We start from the raw sequence: 26,538 nt of genomic DNA, 5'->3' as shown, positions 1-26,538 counted from the left end.
GAAAAACCTTTGATGGCACTCCAGGGATGTCAATAAAAAAAAATCTACACATTGCAAGAGATACATGTTTTTATCAACCCTTTATCTATGATCTACCATTTGAATATCTAGCTGCGCGTGCATATGTGTGTATATTGGTGGAAGTGCGAGTGTGTGTGTGTGTGTGTGTATGCGTGCAAACGTGTCTGCGTGCGTGCATGTGTGTGTAACATAATAAATGTCAGGGGAAACTATCACTGACTCACAAAACATTGATCACAGTCAAGTCAAAATAGCCTACAGATGTGTGTGCATGGTAGGAAGTCTGGCAATTTACTTCATTTCTGTATTTCTCTAGTAAACTGTGTGGATCACAGCAGGTATTCATGAGGTCACAACAGGGGATGGATGCATAGGTGATTCATAAGGTGAATAGTCACTGAGGCCAAAGTGATATCATCGTGTCCTTTGACAACTAGTGGCATCACAAAGTGTACATGTTTGCTTCCGCAAGATCCAAAGGATCTTCAAGTTAGTCCTCTCTGCATGGCTAATTAACTGAACAGTATAGAAAAGCTGTCCTACAGGTCTATCAGGTTCAGTGCCTTTCTGAGCACTAACTAATAGTGTTTTCTGTTGACTTTACAGACTTAATCCATACCAACAGCCTCTGTTCTATTTCTTGCCAGTTGATCTGTGGAAGTCCTCACATGAAACAAATGCTTGTCATGGAAGAATACAGGTTATTTCATCCCAGTTATTATTTTCTAACTCTGTTGCTGGTATGTTATTATTTTATTATTTTAAACTAACTTTAAAGTGCAGAATTGGAAATATACATTTAAAATTCTGACAGCTATTTGAGAAACCTAGTACAGGGTAAACAGGAAAACCTTCTTTGTTGAGGCTGCTGTTTATTTTCTAGAGTCAATTTAACTGGTTTAATTTATCTTAAAAATTTAAAAGAATGTGCAATGTTTAACAGAAATGTGCTTGACTAGTATCTGCTTTCCTGTTAGTACATATTAATTCTTGTAGATTTCTAAGGTTAAAAATATAGTTTCTCAGATTTACGTTAGTGATGAATTAACTTTCTGAATATTTTATGACTTTTGTGAGGGTTTACATTTTTCTAACCCAAGGAAAGTGCTTATCAATCAGAAGTAGTATTTTTATCTGTGAGAAGTACTGCTTTGAATTTAATATGTAGTTTTAGGCAAATTTGTATCTATGATGACATTTTTCTGAGCTTATATTTTATTCCACAATGCTGACTAAAAATAAATATTTTTTACCTGTTTATTTGCTGTTGTCAGAGAGTTATTCTTAGTGTGTGCAGATGCATTTCCTTTTTTTCTGTATTAGTAAAAATAGATGCATCTGGTAAACAATTAGTTTAAAGGTCTAAAGAACATATCAGGAAAGTGATAGGTACTGCCTGAAATTGTTGCTTCTAAAATATGTCTCTGCTCACTGTTTTACAGGGGTTAGAGTCAGATCCATGTTTATTATAGGTTCAGAGTGCAATACCTTTGAAGCCCACATCTAGGGTACCACCCATTATGATGGAGACACTCTGTTGTGTGTTGGGGGTTTCCCTACTCCCTCATTCCTCTTTCAGCACTACCCCCTTCCAGTACCCTACCCTTTGATTATTTCCCTGCTATTCACAGCAGGGGTTTCAGATGGTCCATCACTGTGAGTCATAAGGCTACTAATATTGATGTCCCAAGCACTTATTAAGTAGCAGTGTCTTCTAATTTATGCACTGCTCCCTTGAAAACAACTATTACCTTAGCCATACCTTGAGTGCCAAGGTTTCACTGTCAGTATATAACTGCAGTGCAGAGGACTTACAAAAGCACTGATTTTTCTGACTCTGCTTAATATTTTTGTGCTCAGCTGCATAAGCCTTGTGACTATAAGAATTAAATTAATCTCCAATGAACTCATTTGTTTCCAAGCCTGGCTACTTCTAGTGCATGCAGTAACTTTTCTGGTCAACCTCCAATAGCTGACTACACAATTCTTAAGCCTCATCTTTTTGCACTTTAAATTGTCAAGATGCTTTGGCTGCATTGTTTAAACAAGATAATAAGCAGAACTCACCATTGCATATTCCACCACAGACATCATGGCAAAATTTCAAGATAGTAGCCACCAAACATATTCCTGGGAAAACTGAATAACTGCAAGATAATAAGCAATACTTAGCTTCCTCTGTGATTTGAGGGTTCTTTGAAAAGGGCATATTTTCCTTAGTATGACTACTTGTCAGCTGACAAGAAGAAGCAAACTGATTGAGCCATGACTCATTTCTCCAGTCATGTGATGCAGAATCAAATAATGATGGCCCTTCTCATTTCATTTCCACACTGAGGATGTCTCTTTTCAGGATGTTTTGCAGTTGATGTGGAATCATTTTGTCTAGAATGGAAAAGAAAAATATTCTATTCTATTACAAGATTAAATAAATATTATATCCTTAAGATGTATAATTCTACAGTTCCTCCCTATTTAATGGTGATGTTCATGGATGTGTATGATAGTCACATTAAGGTTATTTAAGAGTTTAACAAAATGCTTAATAAAGCTGCAGAATAACTGGCATTCAACAATGAGAATAAATAAATTATAGAATAAACAAAATTGTTTGGTGCCATTTAAAAATAACTTCACTTGCAATAAGAAATTAGCTCCTAGTCAGCTCCATTGGAAAAAGGAATGAAGCCTAGACTGCTTGTACCCTGCAGCTAGGGTACTATATAGAGTTGACAGGGACAGAAGAATGCATATGCTACTCACTGTAATCTGTTGCAGAAATCAGTATCGTGAAGGGGTGGGACATATGTGCATTAAAAAAAATCCCCAACTCCACAGAGGATGATGGTACCCATCTCAGCACCTGACTTTCACCTCCATTGAATGGGTCAGCAAGCTTCCACCCCCAGGAGGCAGGAAAGGGTCAATAGAGTGACAATAGGAAAACCTGATGATCATTGCAGGGTCACAGATATAAGAAGTACAAATATAAATAACTTTCATAAACTGAAGGCCAATAAATGACTATCTACACACTCAAAATTAAGCATTCGGTAGTTTATATCTGTAACCAATCAGCCAGATATAAATTCACTGAAGCATACGAATACCTCTGCATCAAAATGTGCATGTTAAAGAATTGCATCTATGCAACAGAATACATCTAAAATACCAGCCATAAAAAGTAAACTTAGGAATTCATTGTGCAGAGGAAATATAAATGTCAATGCTCTATGAATTTTATGCAATATTACATAATCACATATGTAAAAGAAAAAAATATATATATTTAACATACTAAATAAATGTGAAAAATATTAATAATAGAAACAGAAATAACTGAAAACTCAAGGTAACTAAGTAAATGTAAGGTAATTTACATATTTTCTTTGATGTTTTTGTATCACTCTATTGAAATACTCAAGTTGTTAATGCTGAAGCAACTCTTCAATCTGGCAATGTTTGACTTCTCAAAAAGAAATTTTATCTCAGAGAAAAGATATCCAAAGTCAGCTGCTGTCCCATTAGTGCTAGGATACATAAGCATACCTCTCAACTGTCCAGAGTTCTGCAGAATGTCCACAGTTTTTCCATTATATTTTTGGTCTGATCCTCATAAAAATATTTGCAAATTCAGATCAACTGTGCCTATATCTATCAGCAAATAAAATGTACCTAATGACTGGCAAGTCAGTTCTGGTCCCTGCAGCAGCCAGCCTTGACTATTGTACCCTCCTAACACACGGTACATGAAAGTATGGCAAAGTATTTCAAGCAAGGTAGTACTGGCATGGCAACAATCAGTGTAATGTGTGATTACCTCTAATAACTATTCCTATACAATAACTACAACAATAGTCTGAGCACTAACATATGTTAAACATATATTGTCAATGTGGCTATTCTGCTCCAGCCAACATCTTTCACATTTACCCAATACTTAACTACAGCTATGCCCCTCACCCTGTGTCATCTAAAGCAATATACATTGTCCTTAAGGTCCAGTGAACACAGTAATGCTTTAGTAATAGATAATTCTAATGTCTGGGATATATACACCATTATCACCATTCTGGATAAGAATAGGGTGACAGTTGTCATTCTGGAGGCAGGATTTGAGACATAACAAGGGCTCTTAGAACACTACATTCTGAAAAAAATACAGTGGCCCATGTGAAGGTAAATTACCTTAGGCACTTTACCCAGAGGGACATGCAGAAAAATATGCATGAGCTTGCTATGCATGTGTTCAATGTAGGAAATGCACTGTTCTTTTGCCATCACCATGAAAGATGTCAAGGTTTAAAGATACGATAATTGGCTTTAATAATTGGCTGTGTAGCTGGTAGCATTCTAGGGGGAATCCAGTATGTCTACACCTGGGACAAGATGGTTGGGCAAGTCTTTCTGTTTTGCCAGGAAATAGACTGCACCTTCCTTACTACGGCTTTCACATTTTGGCTTAAACTTTTCTGTCCCCATAGTATCATTTTAGGCAAAGTCTGTTTTCTGGACATTTTACACTGTAAATTACAAAACTGGAGTATAACAAAGTGCCGCTACTGAATGCCAATAGTCTAAACCAAAAAATGACCAAGTCCAAGGTTCTCCTGCAATTTGAACACATTCATACATATCTAGTTATACAGAAATGGTTTCAAAATAATGAAAGCATTCCATCTCCTCTTAGGTTTAGTGTCTATCATGTCTTCAGACCTACTGACAATTGTGAAAGAGCATCAGTATTTGCCAAGGATATCATCCTGTCAAGATAGTTCCCTAAGGACACCTATTCTGAACCCTTAGATGTCCAAATTACCCTAAACAAGATTATTTATCATTTCATAGCTAGATGGAGAACACCTTGTATATCCCATTCTGAGTATGATTACTATCTTAACATTGTAGATGAAATCCCCATTAAATTAAATACCTTTCCACTGGGTAATGTCATCTATCCATCAATAAACTTGATTGGCCTTCACTGCCAGTGGTTGGCATGCCCAAGGCTTCCTTGACATCATACATGCTAACTTCCTTGTACAAATAGTTAATTATCCCAGTACAGCCCCAATACTATTAATCTTATCCTCACAAATATGGTCTCTTCTTGCATCTTCTGTTGTTACATCAGACCATAAAGCAATGACCTTTTCCTTTAAAACTGGTGGAACTTTTCCTGCTAATACAGACATGTGTATAGATTTCTCAGAAACAAACCTTCTTCAGTTACTTCATAACCTAAATAAATTCTGCTGTAATTTTTCTTCAAGGAATTCCATTGCTAAAGCTACTGCTTATGTCTGACTTATACTGCCATTTAAATAACTGTATTGATAAGATAGCCTTTGTCTGCAACAACTATACTGAGAAATTTAAAAACACCCTCATATGGTGTGATTATATATATATATATATATATATATATATATATATATATATATATATATATTGTAATAGATATTGTATGACAAAAGAAGGAAAGAAATTGCTGAGTGCATATAAGAAGTTTCTTATTCTACTTATATTAAGACCACACATAAGAAAACTAGCAATGAGCTTAGATGAACCATTAGGAAGTTCGAAGCTGAATATGAACTTAAAATATCGCTAAAACAAAAAATGACTAGACATCTTTCTTAATCTGAATATGAACTTAAATAACACTAAAGGGAACAACAAATACCAAAACCTATGGAACAACTTAACACCACCTGGACACAAACAAGAAACATATTGACCACCCAATATCACCAACATGGGGACACTATGCTCCAGACCAGAAGTGTATAGTGTACTGGTAAGATCAGACCATCCCTGCCAACCCAAGCTCAGTCAATTCTCCACCCCTGCCCAGAAAACAATCAACAAAAACTCAAAAAGCCAAAATCAAATCAAGCCCCTGGGCCAAAAAAAATCCCAAAAAGCTGGAATCATCACCTTACATAACGCCCAGAATCGCGAGACAGATTTTTATCATGGATTTATGGGAACCAAATGAAAATGCAATCCCAAATATCCCAAATAAACCAAGACCCAATCCAGCAGCAGACCATGAACAAAAGTGGACCCTAGCCCAAGACATAACCAAAATATAGGTAAAATCCCAAAAGGAAGGCATCTCTAGAAAAAAACCAAAGGCCAGGCATCTTCATAAACGCAAAGCAAAAACCACGGGCACTCATAAAATCATCTGGACAGACAAATAAGAGAAGATTGGGAGGATAATCAAGGATAATTCCTTTACTTGGGAGTTTATTGATGAACCAATGTGGAAATCTAGATATGCTCAGAATTAGTCCAAAAAAAAAAAAAATACACCGGCATCATTGGCTTGCCAACACCCTAGCCACAGGATCCCCCATACCTCCCTCTCCCCAAAAAACCAATCCAAGGGAGTGCCCCCAGAGTGCTGCTCCCGCCATCAATTATGCTCAGGTCCTCTCCTCTCCAGCAACAATGTGCTCAGAATTAGTCCAGTCCGAGGTGGTACCCCCAAGGCCCAGACAGAAAACCAAGAAACAAGAACATAAAACACACAACTCCTGTTAGCCTTTAGCCTTTACCTCACAGGATACATATGTACCCAAAGAGGGCACATCTCACACAACAGGTCCTCCTCAACAGATCCTGGAAACATCCTGGAACCATCACTTCCATAAGCCTGACTAGCTTGGTCTGCAAAGCCATGGAAACCTCATAAATGGGGACCCTCATAAACAAGAGATATGGGACCCACAGACACTGAATCCTACCAGTTTGGTTTTGCTGCAAACCTGGTCTGGTCCCTAAAAAAGGTCACCAAGGCCATTGTCATAGAGGCTGGTGGACCACACAGCCTGGACCCACACTCTGCACCCCTCGAATAAACCCCTTCGCATCAATCATATACTACCACAGCAAGATAACCACCCACCTGTAAATATAACCCCTATGTCACTACTCAAGGGCAGAAAGGATGGTCATGGACAGTGGGATGATTGTCAGAGCCCAGCCAGCCACACTCCAGTCCAGTTAAGTGCTCAGTCCTGGGGCTCCCTCTTTGTTCCTCTCTTTTCTCGATATATACAGGCCGTGGTACAGGCCAACACGGAGGTGGACTTGCTGACTCCAAGGCTGCAAACTGCAACTGAGCCCAACAAATCAACTCTCCAGCCAAACAAGCCTCCAAAAAAAAAGGGCCTCATAGAAAACAGACCCCTGGTGCAGAGCCATGGCTCAAAGCTAACGCTAAAAAGTGTATAGTCATCCAATGGCAAAACAGTGTCTACAAATTACCACATAGGTGGTAATCCATTAAGTCAAGAAAAGTCATTAGGGGGACCGGGACCCATTGTGATAGCAAGGACTCACATTGGCCAAAGTGGGGCCAATAACAAAACAAAACATATAAATAGCCCCAGTAATTCACATTCCTATCTATCTATCAGTCAGAGGTCATCCATTTCTCTTCCCTCATCATCATCAGCCTGCCCCTGATGTATGCCCCCCCTTTAATGTATGTACACAGACACCTGCAGCAGCAAACCACAAGCCAAAGTACTCTCTCCACAAAAGAGGATCAACTCAATATGATGCCTGCCCAGCTGCGGTCAAAGAAAACTACTCCTCTACTCAGTACCTGCTCCAGGCTCATCTGTTATCTGTGCCTGACGAAAACCATAATGTCCCCAGATTAATGGACATGCTGCACCTCAGAAATCCAAATCCCATCAAGCGTGTTAAAGAGACTTGAACCTCAGCACAAGAAATAAATAGGACATGCTGGAGAGGGACAGATTCATAACCCAGAGGCTCCTTCACTCTGGAATAAAAGTCTAGGTTAGGAGTCCCAGAGTCCCCCTTATGGGACTCTTCAAGAGGAATCTTGGATGGGAGGATGGGTTTCATCCCCGGTTATCACTTCTGTGTCACTGTTAACAGAGAACCAAGATATACTAGAGTCAAAAAAAAAAATAGCAATAGCAATTTAAAAAAATAAAATTAAAGCCAAAAACACATTCTGGCTAGGCTTATAAATGCCCTAGGGCAGATAGCCTAGTATGAACCTATGAACCTATGAACCTATAAAACAAAAAATGACTAGACGTGAACTTCACCCAAAAATATTCTAAGCTAGTCCACAATAACACTGCCCATTCTGCCCCAAAGGAATTTGTTAATATCCTTGCTGACAATTCACAGTTTATAGTTTTTCTGCAGAATACACAGTAACTGTCCCACCCCCAGTTACTGTGGAATAGTTCCTCCCAGTCCTCTCAATAGGTAAGAACGCCTCATTCATGGGTCCAGATAACATACCAGGTTGCCTAATTTTTAGTGCTAAAATGCCCTATATGAATCCCTACCTAACGTCTGGAAAATAGATACTGTAATACCATTACACTAAGTGGTCCAATCACAGATCCTGTTTATTAAAGACCCATTAGTCTCACTAGACTATTTTGTACACCTATGAAATGTATTATGTCAGTGCTCAATAATCTGGATATTGAAAATCTGTTAACCCTGGGCCTCCAAAAATGTGACTTAGTCAAATGAGGGTCAAGGCTTTTTAACCTCATTAATTTCTTTGAAAAGTCACAGAAGTAATGGCTAGTTGTTACACAGTCTATACAGAATATCTGGACCTAGCCAAGACCATAAGAATTATTCCCTATGCAGGCAATATCGACAGACATGTAATTCTTAATATCAATTCTTAAAAAAATCAGTGACCTCAAAAATCTTAGCTATCAGGAAAGACTGGCAGCTCTTGGTAGCCCTTCCATATCAAGTTTTTTATAGACTACTCCATTGGATTTGTGTATCACCTTTCAAACCACAAATTTTGTGATCCTCATTGACTTTCTATTCCTTCAAAGGATAAATGGCTCCTTAAATATCAGCTTAAAGGAACTAAGCCTTTATTAATCATATAAATATGACATGTTGGCTTGATAGATTCACATCTTAGTGTATTCCCCACCTATGGAAGAAATGCCCTCTGCATGCCAAGTAGAGTAGCAGCCTGATCACCTTTGTATAAAAGAAGGTTTGCTAGTCTGCTTTTGAAGTGTTTAATAAAACTTTCAAGGAATTATAATTTTTGCCTATATAAAAAGTAAACCTTACACCAATATTCTACCCTTACTGATTTAAAATTAGCTGACTGACTGACTGACAAAAGATTTTGTTTTATTCACAGATTCACTTTAAACTTTTTTTATAGTGATGACTTAATATACAACTATTTATATACATTCTTCATTCCCTACCATGAAGAAAAGCTACTTCTACAAGAAACTGGGGATAATACAAAAAAAAGAATGTCACTGAGCAATTTCTGTTCATGCCGATACCCAAAAGATAGCACTTCAGTTCTTCTTCCATAGGTCTTCGCAAATCGTTTAGGAAATTATAATTCTGGGATCATGTACAAAATACATCTAAAACTGCCATTCTGACATAAAGGATTTGCATGCATCTTTGTGGTAAGTTTGACCTGACAACACTGCTGTCTTTAGTATACTGAGTTTTAGTCATGGTATGATTTTGCAAAAAGTTCCCTTTTTCTGAAGAATATATATGATTTTTACTTCTAAAGGAAATGGTGACAGTGCAAATATATCTATGTATCTTGAAAGTATTTTTGAATTGCCTGCAATGAACTAAATTACTCACTCTAAGTGAGGCCTAATACAATAAACAAGCTAAAGTATGACTATGAGTTAAATGTTGTACAGTCTTCAATAAATTATAATTAAATTCATAGGTATAAAATGCAGCTAAGAAAGTCATTCTACTCTTAGAGAATTAAATGTATTTTACAGACAAGTTTGACAACACCTCATTGGCCTACCAATAGAGAAAGTTTTAGTTATGTCCTATTTTCAGTTTCAAAAGCCTATTTTTGGAGAATTGTATGCAATTCAGTAGCTATACATTCTGGACATGTTCTTGACACTTCATCCTCAAAAGATATCATGTATCTTCCTGTAATGGAAATCGGATATGATACAATATACTAGATTAAAATACTGAATTGGCAGCAAAACCCAGAATTTGATATGTATTTTAAATCCAACGAGATGTTGGAGGCATGACTTGTAAAGGAACTGAGCTCTACTGCCACATATCAAAATAAAGCCAACATATTAACCCAAATAAAATACATATTACCATAGGTTGTTTTTATCCATAATTTGCAGTATATGCTGCACTGTCAGTCTATAGGCTTTCATTAAAACAAAACGTCATGTCTTCAGGCATATCTCAAAACCAGCTTCAAGCTTTATAAACAGATGCTTCCACAAGGAACACTCCACAGGTAATCTTGACTGGGATCTGCCATTTCACACTTCTAGGGCGTTTCCTCATATTATCCTTCAAGCAATTTCCCGGTTTGATGATTTTAGGCAACCTCCTAATATATAACCCTAATTGCCAATTAAAACCTTGTTATCTAGCTAACTATTGTGAGGATATTCCCACACTTCATACTGGGCACCTTACTCATTTTCAAAGACATATACATCTTCCAGACAGTATGTTAATGTATGCATAAAAGGCCATCTGCCAGTTAGATAGTTCCTAGAAACAGCATACAAATAATTATAATAAGCATTCATACACAGACTGTACCCATATTTGACTTTCTCCCCATTCAAAATTTAATGAAGCTCAGAGATTAAATTAACTATACTAGATTGCTCCTCTCTGCAGCAGAACTTTTGTGTCATGGGATAGGGCCCATAGGTTTTATAAGCCTAGCCAGGCCATATATGTTTTTCACCTTATTTTTAGCTTGCCCATAGTTATATGGCTTTCGCCACCCCTTTAGTCTGTTTGATACTGACATGTGCCTCTGTTATTATATCGACTCTCAAATCCTTTGAAAGATTCTCCTCTTCCTCTTACATTGGGCCTTGCCTCCTGTCATCCAGGGATTTGTTCTGATTGGTAGCACCACTCTCTGATTGATGATCCATCAGTTCCAGAGTCTCTCATGAATTTTTCCCGGTTCAAGGTTTCTTTTAATAACCGTGTCAAGGTTTAAAGTCATAGGGATTTTGTGGTGAAGCATATTCATCAAATCTTGTTTCTGGTTCTGCAATGTGCCATATATGTTGTCACTAAGATAATTCTGCATGACTGGTTGAGACTGAGTTCTTTTTCAGATCTGGAATAAGACAGCAGAATAAGACCCTTTATCCTTTAAGAGAGCTTTAGTTTGCCTTTCCACTTTGGGGGCCTTCCAGCTGCTGCAGGTGTGAATGCAGACATATTTTTTGGGCAGGTCATTGTAGTCATGAGTAATGAGGGATGGATGAGAGTACAGGGGAGATGAGGGGACTGATATAGATGGTGGGCAATTCAGAGGTGGGTTGTAAATACTACTTTTTCATGATGTTTTTACAAAACAGGTGATGTCAACCAACTGGCTCTGTCAACTATGTCTGATCCCTTTGATGAACTTCTGGATTGTCACAGGATTGCCACCTAGGGTAACTCTAGTTTTCTTCTTTTTTTTCTTTGGAACATTCTATAAATTTCAGTTTTAACTATAGTCTAGGCCCTGGGGCACCATCTGTTCATCCCTGTCTGAATCTTATCTGTTTCTTGGATGTTTGTGACAGATGTGTTTTTTAGAGTGGTTTATCCGTGCAGTCAGCCATAACCTGAATGTGTTCTGTGTTTTGTCAGAAGTTGTTTAGGTCAAAGAAAAGAAGATGGACCCAAACTGAGAGTGCCCTACCACCTGTGACAGGCTTTGAGTTTGGCTCTGACAGTCTTCCCAGGCCCCGACACCTCTGAGTCTGTGCACTCATCCAACCCATCTTTTGCATTGGTTTTTATGCTATACCTGTGTACTTTCAAATGTTTTGATTTTTCTGTTTCCTAGCCAGTTTTATCCTTGTGAGGCCTTTGCCAGATGGTATTTTGTTCAATGATCCTGGCCTCAACTGTGGCGCTCTTGTCATCTCAAACATGCACCAAGTTTACTTAAATGAAGCCAATTTTGGTTGAATCCCAAACTCTGTTGGATCCAAAGTGTCGTAGTTTTTATATGATCTTTATTGACAAAGCCAAACTGGGTTGAATCCAAAGTCTGCAAGTAGGCATGTCTTTATTTATGAATTCCATTATGATACTCCCCATGGAGGATGTAGGTCGGTGGCGACCACCCCTTGCGGAATGCTTACCCTGGTCGGATTATCCACTTGTGAAAACTGTGGGTTTTATTCAGGCCTCCCTGTGTGGTGACAAACTCATAAGGAGGGGATGAGACACAGCGGGGGACTGTGGGTGTCTTTTGGTTTGAGTGTGCAGTTCTTGGAGAGGGCTGTTCTCACGGGACGCTGGGAGATGTTTGGGGGGTATAGATATCTCTCCTTGAGGGGGGGGGGAGATGGGTGGGGGAGTCAGACCTGAACCTGTCAGTATGTATAATGGGTGTGTGTGTAATCAGCACTCTCTTTGAGCATCATTTTGTTTCAATTTAGGTGGTCAGTAAGTTAGGTAGAAGGCCTTCTAACATATTTTGAGTCCTTTTTTCTGATTTTTGGAGTAGTCTGATTTTTTTTTCTCTCAAAATTTGCCTTTGATAATTTTTTTTTTACTCTCCTTTTTTGATTATGTCTTTCAAAAGTGCCTTTTCTTTCTTACTTGTAGCTCTCAGTTGTAGTCACTCTTCCCTTTGTTTGCTGGACTTGTACCAGGCTGTGGTGTTGCTTGTAGACGCTTGTGGGGTTTTGGTTGAGTTGGCTTGCCTTTAAGGAGCAGCTGGTTAGTTTGCAAGCTGTTAGTGCTTGTGGTAGCGTGTTTGTAATGAGCTAGCAAAGGCCCCTATGCTTTATTCTTAGTTTTTAGTGAAGTCGACTTTAGTTTTTTTTTTCACTGTGGTCTTTTTTTTGAAGTTTTTCACTGAGTCTTTTTTATTCAGGTGGGGGGCTTATTGACGGTTCTCGGAGATTAGTTTATGATCTGAGTGGTGATGGGAGGGCTTATCTGTGATTCGTTGTGATTGTATGTTGGGTATGTTTTCTCCATGGTAAGATTGTGTTCCTTGTGATGATGGATGGTGGTTAGATGATGGCCTAGAAGTGAGTTTACTCCTGAGGGAATGAGTAGTGTTCCAGGGGCTTATAGAGTGTTTTGGATCAGATGGTATATGGTGGTTGGAATCACCTAGTATGATGGTGTTTGAAGATTGCAGTATCCCTAGTTTGAGTCCAGGAATGCCATGTGAGGTTCCTGAGTTTGGAGAGCTCACAGTCACAGTGCAGAGCAAATTGATGAGCAGTCTTCCGCATCGGTCCGCTGTACTCAACACCTCCGTGTGTCCTTATGTTTATGAATATGGACACCATCTCCTGGTTTGATGGTGTTGTCGGTATTCCCTCCCCTTGGTGTTGTGAAGGTGAACCTGATAGTGCTAGCTCTTTCTGAGGAGCCTTGAACCAGATAGTGTTCACAAGCACAGACATCAGGTTTTCTGTCACAGACAAGAGAGTGCCATCATCTGATTGAGATTGAAGGTATGGGCAGCAATTGAGATTGAGCTTTCTCTTTTTTTGTTCTAGGGTGGTAGTAGGGAATTTTTTCCTTTCTAGGGTCTGCATTTAAGGGTAAGCCTTGCCCCTAGCTCAGCCGGATGGTATGGGGGTGGCAGAGCCCTTTGCCAAATCCCCTTGCGCTGCAGCTGTTGGCCCAGCATCCCCCATCACAGACATCTTGGTTGTCCAGCATGTCAATGAGGGCAGAATTTATTAATCCCTCACTGATCAGATATATTGTGGCATCATTCTAATGATCATCATCTTATCAAAGTAAGATATCAGTCATTCCTGCCTGGGGTACAATTACTGCTCTCTCCTCAAGAGAGCTTTTCATGTGTCTCGCGAGGAGAGTGTCAATGAGGTCACACACCAGCAGCGGACGAGTAATGGGACAATGACTTAGTCAGACTTTGTATGACTGAGTCGGAGACCTTCTGCGTGCGACCTTAGCCCGACAGGCAGCTTACTGTGACCTAGCTTACTGTGACCTTGGTGACCTTCTCCTTGTGGAGTCTGGTGATGTGTCTGGTATATTGATCATATATGGTGGCCTTAAGTTGTATTGTAAGTATGTATTTGCGCTTTAATTGATTTTTGTTGTTGTTGTTGTTTGTGTGGTGTTTTGAGTTTGCAGTTGCTTTGCTTGTGCTTGTTGCTGCCTGCTGCTTAGAGGGAATTTTTTACCAGAGCCTTGCCTCCAGAGGTGTGAGTATGTGTTGTGTTGTTTATGGTGGTGGAGGAGTGGTGTGAGACTGGTGTGGTGGTGTGTTGTGTGTGTGTCTCCTCCTGCTCTCTCCTGCCTGGTCTTGCCAGTCCTGAGCTGAGAGAGCTCCCTGGCTAAATAGGCTGCAACATCATCTCTCACAAGTGTTAGTGTTACGGAGGAGGAGGAGGAGTGTCCTGTGGTATGAGGGCATTGTAACAGAATTCCCAGATTCACCAATTCACCAGAGAGGGCAGGATGCCATGCTCTGGACATGCTAGAAAGAAAAGAGAATTATGAGTTGGTAGACAGAAGAAATTAGTGGGGCTTAGCAGGAAGGAAGCACTGGGGGGTTTTGCTTAGTGAGAGATTTATATATATAGGAGTGCTTGACCTGCAAAGAGAATGCTTATAAGACAAGGGATATGCTTATAAGACAAGTGCTGAGCTTTTTGAGAAGAAAAAGCTGTTTGGAACAAGTGCTGCACTTTTTAGTGAAGGTGTAAACTGTTTAGCAGTGACACAAAGTTCACTTTGTTGGAAAAACATGTATGATTTTTTTTGTGATATGAAGACAACTCAACAAAGATATATTTTGTGCATGTGCTTCATTTACTACTTGAAAAGTAGTAATTTATTAATTCCTAATGGGAACTTAGTTTAACATAATATACCAGCATAATAGTACTAAATGAATGTGTGTCTCTATATCTAAGAGAAAGTGTCTCATATTTCCTTTGATAGTTTTGGGAAAATGTTTGATACATTTTCAGATACAAACTGTAAGAGTAACTACTGTTCTATCCTTTAGGTTTTAAGTGAATATCAGTACTTAAGCTGAGCCCAGAACATTGGCATAGTCTGCTCTGGGACTTTTAGTGAGGGAATGTTCCTTCAGAGAACAGATGTTATATTAGAATCTATATATTATATCTATATCTGTATCTATATCTATATCTATATATCAATCTCTATTTCTCTATGTATGTTTTTATATATATATATATATATGTATATATATATATATATATATATGTGTGTGTGTGTGTGTGTGTGTGTGTGTGTGTGTGTGTGCGTGAGTGCCTGTTTACATGACACATAATCAAATTGTGGTAACTTTGATATAAATAACATATATGTTGGCAGTGTGAAAAACAATGAAACCAAACTTTTTTTGGCAGGTGTTTGCTTTCTCCACTCCGCATCATTCTACAGCTCCCTAACCAGTATCCCACATCCATTACTGGAAATATCAGCTGCCACCTAACCCCCTGAGCTTCTTTTAATAGGCTGAAATAGATGTTATGGTTGTCCTGGTGGTCAGGCCATCAACATCTGCAACAGTGAGTTTTCACTTTTTGGCTTACTGCATTACTCCCCTCTCCCACTTCAGGGTTCTTGTGGTGGCAACTAAGGGGGAGGCATACAATGGAAACATGCAAAATTTTGCGCTACATCATCAGCATCTCAGCCATATTCCCACCCAAACCTCCATTTGGATAATGCCTCCTTAGCCTCCACCAGGAATAATAACTGCAGACACCTGCAGAAATCTCCCTCCCACCAGAGATGGTAACTCCCATCTCTCCTTGCCACCTCATCAGTCAACAGAGCCACTAATCATACCGAGGTCTGCTGGGCTATAGTCAGAGCTTTATCCATCTATAACACCAGAGTGGCATAAACCCAAACTTTGATGCTATACCCAGACTAATATTTAAAGTTATGAAGTGTAGATAGCTACATCTAATTTCACAAACATATGACTCATAATTTCAACAATTTTTGTAAAGTGCTCCAATTTTTCTTTTTTGCAAACCTTTTTAATGGCATTTTATATCTGTAATTAAAATGACTGGTCACGATCAGTGGCAATGACATCATCTATGCCTTTTAGGGTGAATTTTAAAGAGGGAAGAGAGTATTGTTGGAGTTGTTACCAAGGAGTAAAAAACAGCTTTTTTCCCTTCATTAAAAATTATTTTTTGAACAGTTCATTCAAGCAGTTTACTAAATTATGTATGGAATTGCAATGTAACTCTTGAGGCGTATTTGTTGAGTAGACCAAAGATGAATCATTTGCATACTAGAGTAAGGTGATTGCATCAGTTAATTTATCTGTGACATTTTTTATGAATGTTTTGCTTGAATTTCTGCACTTCTCTGCATTGTGCCATGTCATAGTAAACAGTGCTGAGCCAGCAGTTCAAGTACTCAGTGGTGCAAACGAGTAAATAGGTAAATAGCAACAGGAATTGCAAAATAGTAGTAAAACCATTTTAAAGCAAGGTCAATAGGGCAAATGCGTAGTTCTCTGAGTGATCAAAGATGTTTTCCTATGTAGAGTACACACAGCAATAGTAAGAGTAGTAGAACAGTTATCAGCTGCATTGTGGTATTTTTCTTCTACTGCTTGATGAAATTAATGCATTTCTGATGGACTAAAATAGCTGGGTTGTATACTTTATGTGGCATCTGCAATAGTATTAGTTGTCCTTTGAATCCAGTTTAAGTCTTGAGAGGAATAGATGGAATACTGTCCTGAATCAAAGAGAATGAGAAACTCCAGATAAAATGGGCTCAGCATAAGGAAATTAACACTAAAGAAATCTGAAAGCTTTGCTGGAGTGGACTTGACTAAATAAAAAGAGATAAGCTATATAAACTTCAGAAATCCTATTAACTCTGTACTAAGTTGACATTTTATAAAATAAATTAATCATTTTGCATGTGGTAAACAGACGTAGAGAATTATCAAGATCTTAATACACATATCAATTAGGGACAACGATAGTGGTAAACAGACGTAGAAAATTATCAAGATCTTAATACAGATATCAATTAGGGACAACGATAGTCAAGCATTAAAGAGGTATTTTAAAGAACTCCACTTAAGAAAGAATTTCCCTTCCCTATATTCTCCACTGCTTCCGCAGTAGTGCTACACAAAATGACCTTAACAAAATGCAGCAAAACGAAGTGTATATTTCACATACTTGAATAAAGGTAATGAAAGGTCTTAAAGAATACACATACAAAACAAATTGCATACAGGCCCCTTTAGAATTTCCATCTAAAGCAATCAGCAACCCATCCTACCAGCTTGAGACCACCACATCCACACAAGCTGAAGGAAGCAGGAATCACACTCTCATTATTGTCATTGCAGGTAGTGATCTTGACCCTTCCCATTGTGTTATAATGACCATTACTGTCAGTCCCATATCACCAACCTATTGGTTATTTGTAAACCATATGTGTCCATGCAGTCCATGGATTTCTGCTGGTGTGCATGCATCTCTCTGACAATCACAGGTCTGTGACTTTGCCTATATCCTGTCTATCAATGAATCCAGGGATCTAAGCCTTGTCATCACAATGAACAAAACATGCTGGAGGGATAGGTTCCTGACCCAGAGACTCCTCATACTCTGGAATAGACTGTCCATACATGTCAAGCAGAGCGCCTCCTTGGACCTCTTCAAAAGGAATCTTGACGACTGGATGGGAGAAAGGAAATTCACCCCGGGATCACGGCAGTCGCCCTGCTAGACAGGGGTCCAGGGAACTAAATATTGTGGGAAGAAATATCCAGGGAATAGTTATGGCTAGGCTTTATAGGCCCTAGGCTCAATACCCAGTACCAACCTATGAACCTATGAACCTATGAAAGGAGTCTGCATCCCATTTCCACTTTGATCTACAATGATCAGAACGTCTACATAAGCTATTCTGCCTTACTGATTACTGTCTTTGGTACCCTATTCTTCCCTTTTGTCAGGGTTTGATGCCCACAGTCTCCCCATTTACAGCATGACAGCTATGAAAGACATTGCTTTATTTGCCCATGTATGTGTTTTTCAGGAACAGAGCTCCCTGGACTACTTACTCATTATCTCTACTTCCAGTGGAAATTGGAGTATTCCTAATTCTCCACTAGCACCCTGGCAGTCTTTAAATTACCATGTTTTCCGAAGAGCAACAGAGTCCATTTGACTGTTCTGCCCTGCTGTCTTTGTACTTACACACTGTACACTCCATTTGCATTATTTATGTGGGCACACTGAGCGGGTATAAAAGAAAAAACCCTTTTTGCAGCACACTTAAATGATATTCAGAAAATAGGTTTACTATTGTAATGTTGAGCATGTCTTGTGAGACAATAACATGTGCGGGAGTTAGAATGCAGCAATTTGAAGAACATTGAAATGTTGACTCAAGACGACCAACTGTATAACAGCAGTTGACCTATTGCAGTCGACCAGGAGATTTACCTTTTTCCGCACTGTAGTGCGATCTTAGAGTTGTAATATATAGGTTCATAGGTTCATAGGTAAGTACTAGGCTATCTGCCCGAGGGCATCTATAAGCCTAGCCAGAATGTGTTGGCTTTCGCCGCCCCCCCAGATTACTTCCAGCAGAGTCACTGCAGTGATCCCCGGGGTAAATTTTCTGTTTCCCATCCACTCGTCAAGGTTTTTCTTGAAGAGTGTTAGTGAGGGGATCTGCCTAATGTAGATAGGAATCCTGTTCCAAAGCATGGGGAGTCTCTGGGACAGGAATCTATCCCTCCAGCATGTCCTATTTATCGTTGTGGTGAGGTTTAGATCCCTAGAGCATGTGGCTCTCGGGGATTTTTTTTTTAGGTGGAGCATGTCCATCAATTCTGGGTTGGACATGGCCTTGTATGTCAGGCAGAGATCACCTCTGAGTAAGCGGCATGCAATCGAGTACAGCTGGAGTTTCTTCAGTTGGGCTGCATAAGGCATCTGTTTGAGGCCAGTAATCCTTTTGTTGAGGTACTTCTGTGGTCTTTCCAGCTGTTGCAGGTGTCTTGTAAGGTACATTCCAAATGGGTCTGATGAGTGATGAGTAGAGAGGCACAATAACCTCTTTTGTTCTAGTTGTGAACCCTTTTGTGATTAGGTGGACCGCATAGAAGGATTTTTTAACCACCTTGGCAACATGATTATCAAAGGAGAGATTATAAACTACTTGGGTCCCCAGATCCCTTATTACATTTTCTGTAGTCAGGGGACTACCACATATGTGGTAGTTTGCAGGTACTTTGTTTTTTCCAAAGGGGATGACTATGCACTTTTTGGCATTTAGCTTGAGGCTATGATTTTGAGACCAGGTATCTATCTCAGTGAGACCCTTCTGGAGGATATCCATATCAGCTGGAGTGTCAGTTATGGCCCCCAGTTTGCAGTCGTCTGCGAACTTGGTCAGCCATAGTCCTCCTGTGCTTGCCTGTACCTCTACCGAACAGGAGGGGTCCCAGGACTGAGCCTGGGGGGTGCCACTTGTAACCAGTTTAGAGTTGGTCCTAGAGCCTGCAACTCTCACCATGTGGGTGCTATCCATGAGCCAATTGGCAACCCATCTTGTGATGTAGGGGTTTATTCTCAGGCTGGTGAGCTTGTCTATAATACCAGAATGGGGAATGGTGTCAAAAGCCTTTGCGAGGTCTAGGTAGGCTGTTTGGACCTCCTTTCCCTCATCTAAAGCCTTTGTAACTGTCTCAAAGAAGTCCACCAGGTTTAGGAGGCATGATTTGCCCTTAACAAAGCCAAACTGGGTAGGGTCCAATGTTTGGTGGTTCCCAATGTCTCTGTTAATGAGATCCATAATGATGCGCTCAATAGCCTTGCAGACCAGGCTAGTCAGGCTTATAGGGCGATAGTTCCCAGGGTATGTTGTGGCTCCACCTTCATGGAGCATGATAACTATTGCTGTGCGCCACTCTGAGTACGTATCCTGTAGAGAGGCTGAGTTTGAACAGTGTGTTTAGGTGAGGGGTTAGTTAATTTTGGTGCTCATGTAAGACACAGCCTGGGACAACATCTGGTCAAATTGAAGTTGTATTTTTGGCTTTGGATAGGGCTGTTTTAACCTGTGTGTCAGTGATTGCCAGGGCACTACATTCTTCTGGTATGGTTATGGGCCCTTTAGGGAGTGAGAGGGGGGTGAAGTTTTCACTAAACCACTCTGCCAGAATGTTGGCAATATCAGTCGGTTCAGTGTATTTTGTGCCATTCTGCACTAACTAGGATCAGATCTGAGAGTTTCCACTTAGGCTCTTGACATAGCTAAAGAACGCTTTATGGTTATCTTTGGAGTCCTCGGCAATTTTTCTTTCGAAGCTAGCCTTGGATGATTTTATGAGGGATCGTAGTTTCTTGCTGATACTGATTAGGGATGTCTTCCCTTCTTGGGATTTTACTCTTTTCTGTACTAGTTTCCTCCCTCTATTGTATATCTTGTTTATGGCAGGGATCCACCGACTGGTTTCCTTTTCTTGGAGGAGTGAGTCTTGGTTTTGCTTGGGATAGCATGATCCATGCAATCTTGCAGGTGCTCATAGAGTGCCTTTGTAAGGGATTCAGCAGCTTGGACAGCATTGTCCTTTAGCATGGGGTCTGTGAACATTTCCACCTCGGTCTTACGTAACATGAAGTTTGCTTTTGAAGGCTTTGGTCAGGTCAAGGTTGGCAGTGTGCACTGTCTTTCCCTCATTCATGGCTTTGGTGACTGTCTCAAAGAAGTCGACCAGATTTAACAGACATGACCCCCCCCCCCCTTAACAAAGCCAAACTGTGTGGGGTCGAGTGTTTGCAGGTTGCCAATGTCCCTGTTAATAAGGTGGTTTCCTTATTAGGGTTGGGGGTGGAATGTGGATATCCAGAGTGATTAGTCTATGGTCTGATCTATCCAGCAAGGAACTGACCTCCGGTGTGGAACACCGGTAGCCCATGTAGGTAATGACCAGGTCCAATATGTTGTCACCTCTGGTGGGGTTGTTGACCAGTTGATCCAGGGCATTCGAGTTTATAAATTCTAGGAAGCATTGGGCAAGGGAGTTAGTACTTGAGTAGTTCTCCCATTAAATATTTGGGTAATTCAAATCACCCAATATTAGGGCATTTGATAGGACCTTCATATTTTCCAGTGCCTCCAGAAACGTGGAATGGGGGTCCTGGGACAAGGTGGGTGATCTGTAGCAAGCTATAATTTGAATTGCAGTTTTGCCCATTGTTAGTTGCACATGGATGATCTCTGAGGCATCGTGGTGTGCCACTAACCTAGAGGTGTGGGTATCCTTGATGAATATGGATACAGCCCCCCTTTTGTGTTTCAGTCATATAAGTGTCAGGGGGTGTGGGGGGTGCAAGGGGGATTGCCCCCCCTGCAAAAACATTACTGTTAGTACTGTGCAGTATGGATCTGGTCCATATGTACTGCTGCTAAGGGGGCAACAGACTTCAGAAATCGAATTTGACTTCGTCTGTATTGGTTTTCGGTATTTCAACCTACTTCATATTCTGAACATCGGACATGTAAATCAGATGTTTGAATGGTTTACGTTCTGATGTTCAATGTTTTAATAGTAAACCCAGCAAATATTACATCAGTAAAGTTAAAAAAATAGTACAATAATGTTCTCTTTGCTGAATTTTAACAGCAGTTCTTCCTGTGATTTCATCTATGCCTTCCACGTGCTGCTCCTTTTTTTTTCACATTACACAGATGGCTTATTCTTACCATTTCTGTAAGATGTATTCACATAGTTACTTCACCTAAAAGGTAAGTACACAGGAGCAGAGATGTGAGTGCAGTGAGAAAATAATATTCTTATAGGTTATAAAATCAAATACTAGTCTGCAGTATTTATCAGACTAAATATAGTCTCGCCACCTATACCCGCAAAAGTTCTATAATAATCACAAATATGTACTGAGTTCTATATGTTTATATGCTGTGTCCGTCACCAAAGTTATACTACTGCTATGCTATTGAGCTGCGTAGTTATCCTGCTTAATAATCACACATTACTGACATTATGTAAAGCAGTCTAACAGATTCCATTTACTCTTCTAACCAGCTAACACTTCATTACTGCTGGTTGGACCACTGCTGCCTCACTGTCTACAACACATCCTGCCATCTGCTTCCAGTTTTTTTATGTTATGCAACCATATTACATATACTGAAAGTCAATGCATTTAAAATGCTTGGACTTCTCAGAATACCACAGTTTGAAATAAATATACGAATGTGTATCTAGTAAAGGCAATACTGAAGTGTTGCCCACAAAATATCAATTACTGATGATAACCTATATTGCATACTTCAATCAGAACTAGGATGCACATCAGAGAAAGAAGTGGGCAATTTGAAGATACCACAAAGAAAGGCAGAAATTACAGACTGATTGTTTCAAAGATATGTAAACTGATTTCAACATTTACACTTTAGAAGAAACACAACTGAGGGGAACTTTAAGAAATGTTTTAGTTTACTTTAGCTGTGATCAGACCTTACTGCAAATGTCCCTTAACTGCTCTGAGCAAAACTTCTTTATTATTCATTAATCTATCTTTTACTTCTATTTCAGATGGAAACTCGAAAAAGGCTTGCTAAAATTGTACTGGTGTTTGTAGGATTATTTGCTCTCTGCTGGTTTCCCAATCATGTCTTATACATGTACCGTTCCTTTAACTATCATGAGATCGACTCTTCCTTGGGGCATCTAGTGATTACATTACTGGCTCGGGTGCTGAGCTTCTGCAACTCCTGTGTCAATCCATTTGCACTTTATTTGCTTAGTGAAAGTTTCAGAAGACATTTTAACAGTCACCTACACTGCAGAAGGAAGCGGTACCGAGAGAGGTCAATGAGCTACTTACAGAGTTCAACAGCCATCAGGATGACATCACTGAAAAGTAACACTAGAAATACTGTCACAAGTAGCAGCTTACTTAATGGACATAGCATTCGACATGAAGTATCCCGGTAAACTGAAGTCCATAGCTAAACCTATATTCACTTTGGACTTGCATTGTATGTTACTCTGAAGAATGAATACACAATGAAAAGTGATGTTTTCTCAGAATAAATGTTGTGTAAGACAGGTACGCTACAAATATTACAGACCAGAAAGTTGATAAGAAAACTTTCCTTAATCAGAAATGGAACAAAATGAAACCTGTAGGAATCCTGTTGGATACCTTTCACATATGCTTATTTGCATGACATGATAACAAACTGTATTATAATGAAGGTATTTGTATTCCACTGTTTGCTTTCCATAAAATAAATACATATTGCTTAATGGTGCTGATGTGAAACACCTGCTTATGGATGGATAGGAAAGTTCTGGTAGCTGGCACTACCAAATCATAAAGCACAATAATTCTGCCACATAAACTACATGGCTATTAATGTGTACAATTCATCTGTACTCACAAAATAAACTGAATGTGTTCTTTATTGTATATATCTATCATCACAGTGTTAATAACCAACATTTTTTCTGCATTTTCAAAAAACTATGAAACATAGCTCTGAAATAGAATTATCTGTCCATGCTGAAATTACAGAACTGAGCAAACCTGTTTTATTTAAGCAAACACCTTATATTTCAACAGTTATCTGAAGCATGTAGTTGGTGGCAGCTACAAACCATAAATACTCAATACAGTTTAAAAATTCAAATTACTATTTTTTTCTTCAGCTGTTAAAAATACTTGGATTAATCTCTATCAGGAGGTAAGCACATTGGCTCTTTTATACACTGATTTAACTAAAGATTTAATGCAAAATATGTCAACTCCTCAGTTAATTTGAACAAATGTTACATATGTCAGAAATTCCCAATTGCAATCATTTTATGCAGTTTTTGTATGCCCTTTTTAGTTAGGGCTATGTGGTGTCTCTGCCTTGCTCTAAGCGTGATATGTACATTTCAACAGAAATAATAAAATGAGTGCTTCTGTGAAAACATAATTTCCCATATATTTTAGGTGTCTTACTTCTTTGGTGCTACATTAGAATATATTGCCAGCAGCTGTCAGTCCCACAGAATTTTCTATTAAGGTATATGGCACTTTCAGTACTATCAAATGCAGTACTAAAACCAGGTTTATGTAAATTGGTTAGAAAATTCCACTTCTAGAAGCCAAAATTCAATCTAAGACATAGACAACACAAGTAATCTTCTTTTGGAAGTGGACACAGTGGTAGCATATGGAAAACAGCATACAAAAAGAAACAACAACTCTGGAAGTCTGTTTTTTACTGCAGCAGCAGAGAAGAATGAAGGAATGTATACAAACACAGTTGCAGAGGCCGAAAGAGTGTCAATACAATAAAGGCAAACCTTTGTCATATGTGTCAGGGAACATGGTCTAATATACACATACACCTATTATAGGTTCATAGGTTCATAGGACAATACTAGGCTGTTGGTTTGGAGGCCCTTATAAGTCTAGCCAAAAATTTCAGCCGTGTTCCCCAAAAAGTCAGCACCTGTTTTCCCTGTCCAGCAGGGATACAGGTGGGATCCCAGGGATATATTTTCTGTTTCCCATCCAGTCGTCCAGGCTCCTCTTAAAGAAGGCTAGTGAGGTACTCTGCTTGACATGGAGAGGGAGTCTATTTCACAGATGGGGGAGTCGCTGGGGCACAAATCTATCCTGCCAACAAGTTCTATTAATGTTACAGACCAGGTTGAGGCCTTGCATGCAGGTTGCAAGAGTGGAGTTTGACTTATAAATATGCAGCAACTCCATCAAGGCTGAGTCTGAGGCAGCCTTGTATGCCAGGAACAGGTCACCTCTGAGCAGTCTATCTGAGACTGAGTAGAGGGACAGGGCGTTTAGCCTATATGTATAGGATAGAAGTTTGAAACCCTGGATTTTCCTGGTCAGGAACCTCTGTGGTCCCTCCAACTGCTGCATGTGCTTGGCTAGGTACATGACAAAGGGGGCACTGTACTCTATAATGGATCTGATAAGGATGGAGTACAGCAATGTTATGACCTCTTTGCTCCTGAATGAAATACCCTTACTTATGAGGTGCCATGTAGACAGTCTTCCATACAACAGAAGCAATGTGGTGGTCAAAAGTCAGGCTGCTATCAACCTGGGTGCCCAAGTCCTTCACGACTGATGGCATGCTTAGTATGTTGTTATTAATGTGATAATTAGTGGGGATGCCATTTTCCCCGTAGATGATAATGATGCATTTCTTGGCATTCAGTTTGGGCCATGCTTCTGGTGCTACATTAGAATATATTATGTCAGATGACATGAAAGATGCCAAACATACATATTTGTAGTATATGAGTCTTATAAGAATTCCACCTCCTAAGTGCATGAGAAGAAACATATTTCCATATAGAGCCTCATTAGATCCTATTCTGTTAGACCTATAGCACATTTGTAAGTCCAGTGGTGCTATAAACATCTACTCAAGGGACTGCCATCTCTTTTGCAATATTAACAGAACATGCTGGAGGAAGAAGTGTGTATCACAGAGAATAATGCTTCTATGGAACCACATTTTCCATATAAAGAAGAGTACATCTTTTACCCTATTCAAATGTAACTTGGACAAGTAGATGGGTAACAGCTAATTCTCCCCAGGTTTCATGCCAATGTCCCACAAGGATAGGGGAAACATATAAGTAGTCCAACATAAGTTTTCCTGGCCCATCTTTTGATATTATTTACCATGGGAATACAGGGCAAAGCTTCTTAAGGCTTCTTAACATCTTCAGAACTTGGTAGTCTAGAAGGTACCTATGAACCTATAATTATACCAGACACTTGCAGATATGTTTTCTTAAACTGATGAGTTCATAAACAGAGACAGAAAGCTACATTGACCCTTGTTTAGTAAGCTGGCAATATGTAGCCTTCTGAGGACACTTGTGGAGCATCAGATCTAGAAAGGAAGACTATGACAGGCCTGTTTTAGAACATGGTTAAAGCTAAAAAAAATCAAAAGTCTTTAGTTAGGCAGAAGTTTGTTCTATAACAGAGTATGCTGTTCTGATAAAAGGGGCATTGAAACAGAAGTCATTGTAATCTAAGCACCACACTGGTCATATGCAAATAGACTATAGAATACAAGTCCATCAGAGATTTCCCGAGTAAGAAAGCTATGTATATATCAGAGCACTGAATAGTGTGATAGTTATCAATGTGAGGCTAACATCAGAGTTTACAGTAATAATAGGGCATAACTCCAAGACAAATACCATAATTGCAATGAAGAAACAAGAATAGAGGATCTGAATCCTTTTCAGAATAGAGAGGTAAGGACATAGTTTTCTTACAGTAATACTGGTATAAATGACACGAGTGAAGTGAAAAAACTTTTCTTCATGTTTATTGCCATAGTAACAATCCAGGATGAGCTACAGGTCAGAAAATAACATCTAATGTTTTAACATCTAATGTTTGCCTTATGATACTGTGCCTAGCA

General features: G+C 39.4%; 1 protein-coding gene across 2 annotated transcripts in view; it reads left to right on the top strand.

The window, feature by feature from the left end:
- The window catches only part of NMBR (neuromedin B receptor), a 1,115,605-nt gene extending 1,091,551 nt beyond the window's left edge, over positions 1–24,054 (top strand). For both annotated transcript variants that reach the window (XM_044058313.1, XM_044058231.1), the window contains one exon: positions 22,664–24,054. In XM_044058313.1, the coding sequence (XP_043914248.1) occupies positions 22,664–23,065 (402 nt within the window). In that variant the 3' untranslated portion in view covers positions 23,066–24,054. The remainder of the gene's footprint in view (positions 1–22,663) is intronic.
- The last annotated feature ends 2,484 nt before the right edge of the window (positions 24,055–26,538 follow it).

This window comes from Protopterus annectens, chromosome 1.part0, assembly GCF_019279795.1.
Source record: "Protopterus annectens isolate FY-2018-M chromosome 1.part0, PAN1.0, whole genome shotgun sequence".
Lineage (NCBI taxonomy): Eukaryota > Metazoa > Chordata > Ceratodontiformes > Protopteridae > Protopterus > Protopterus annectens.
Note: the sequence above shows the minus strand (reverse complement) of the source record. Positions and strands in the feature narration are given on the sequence as shown.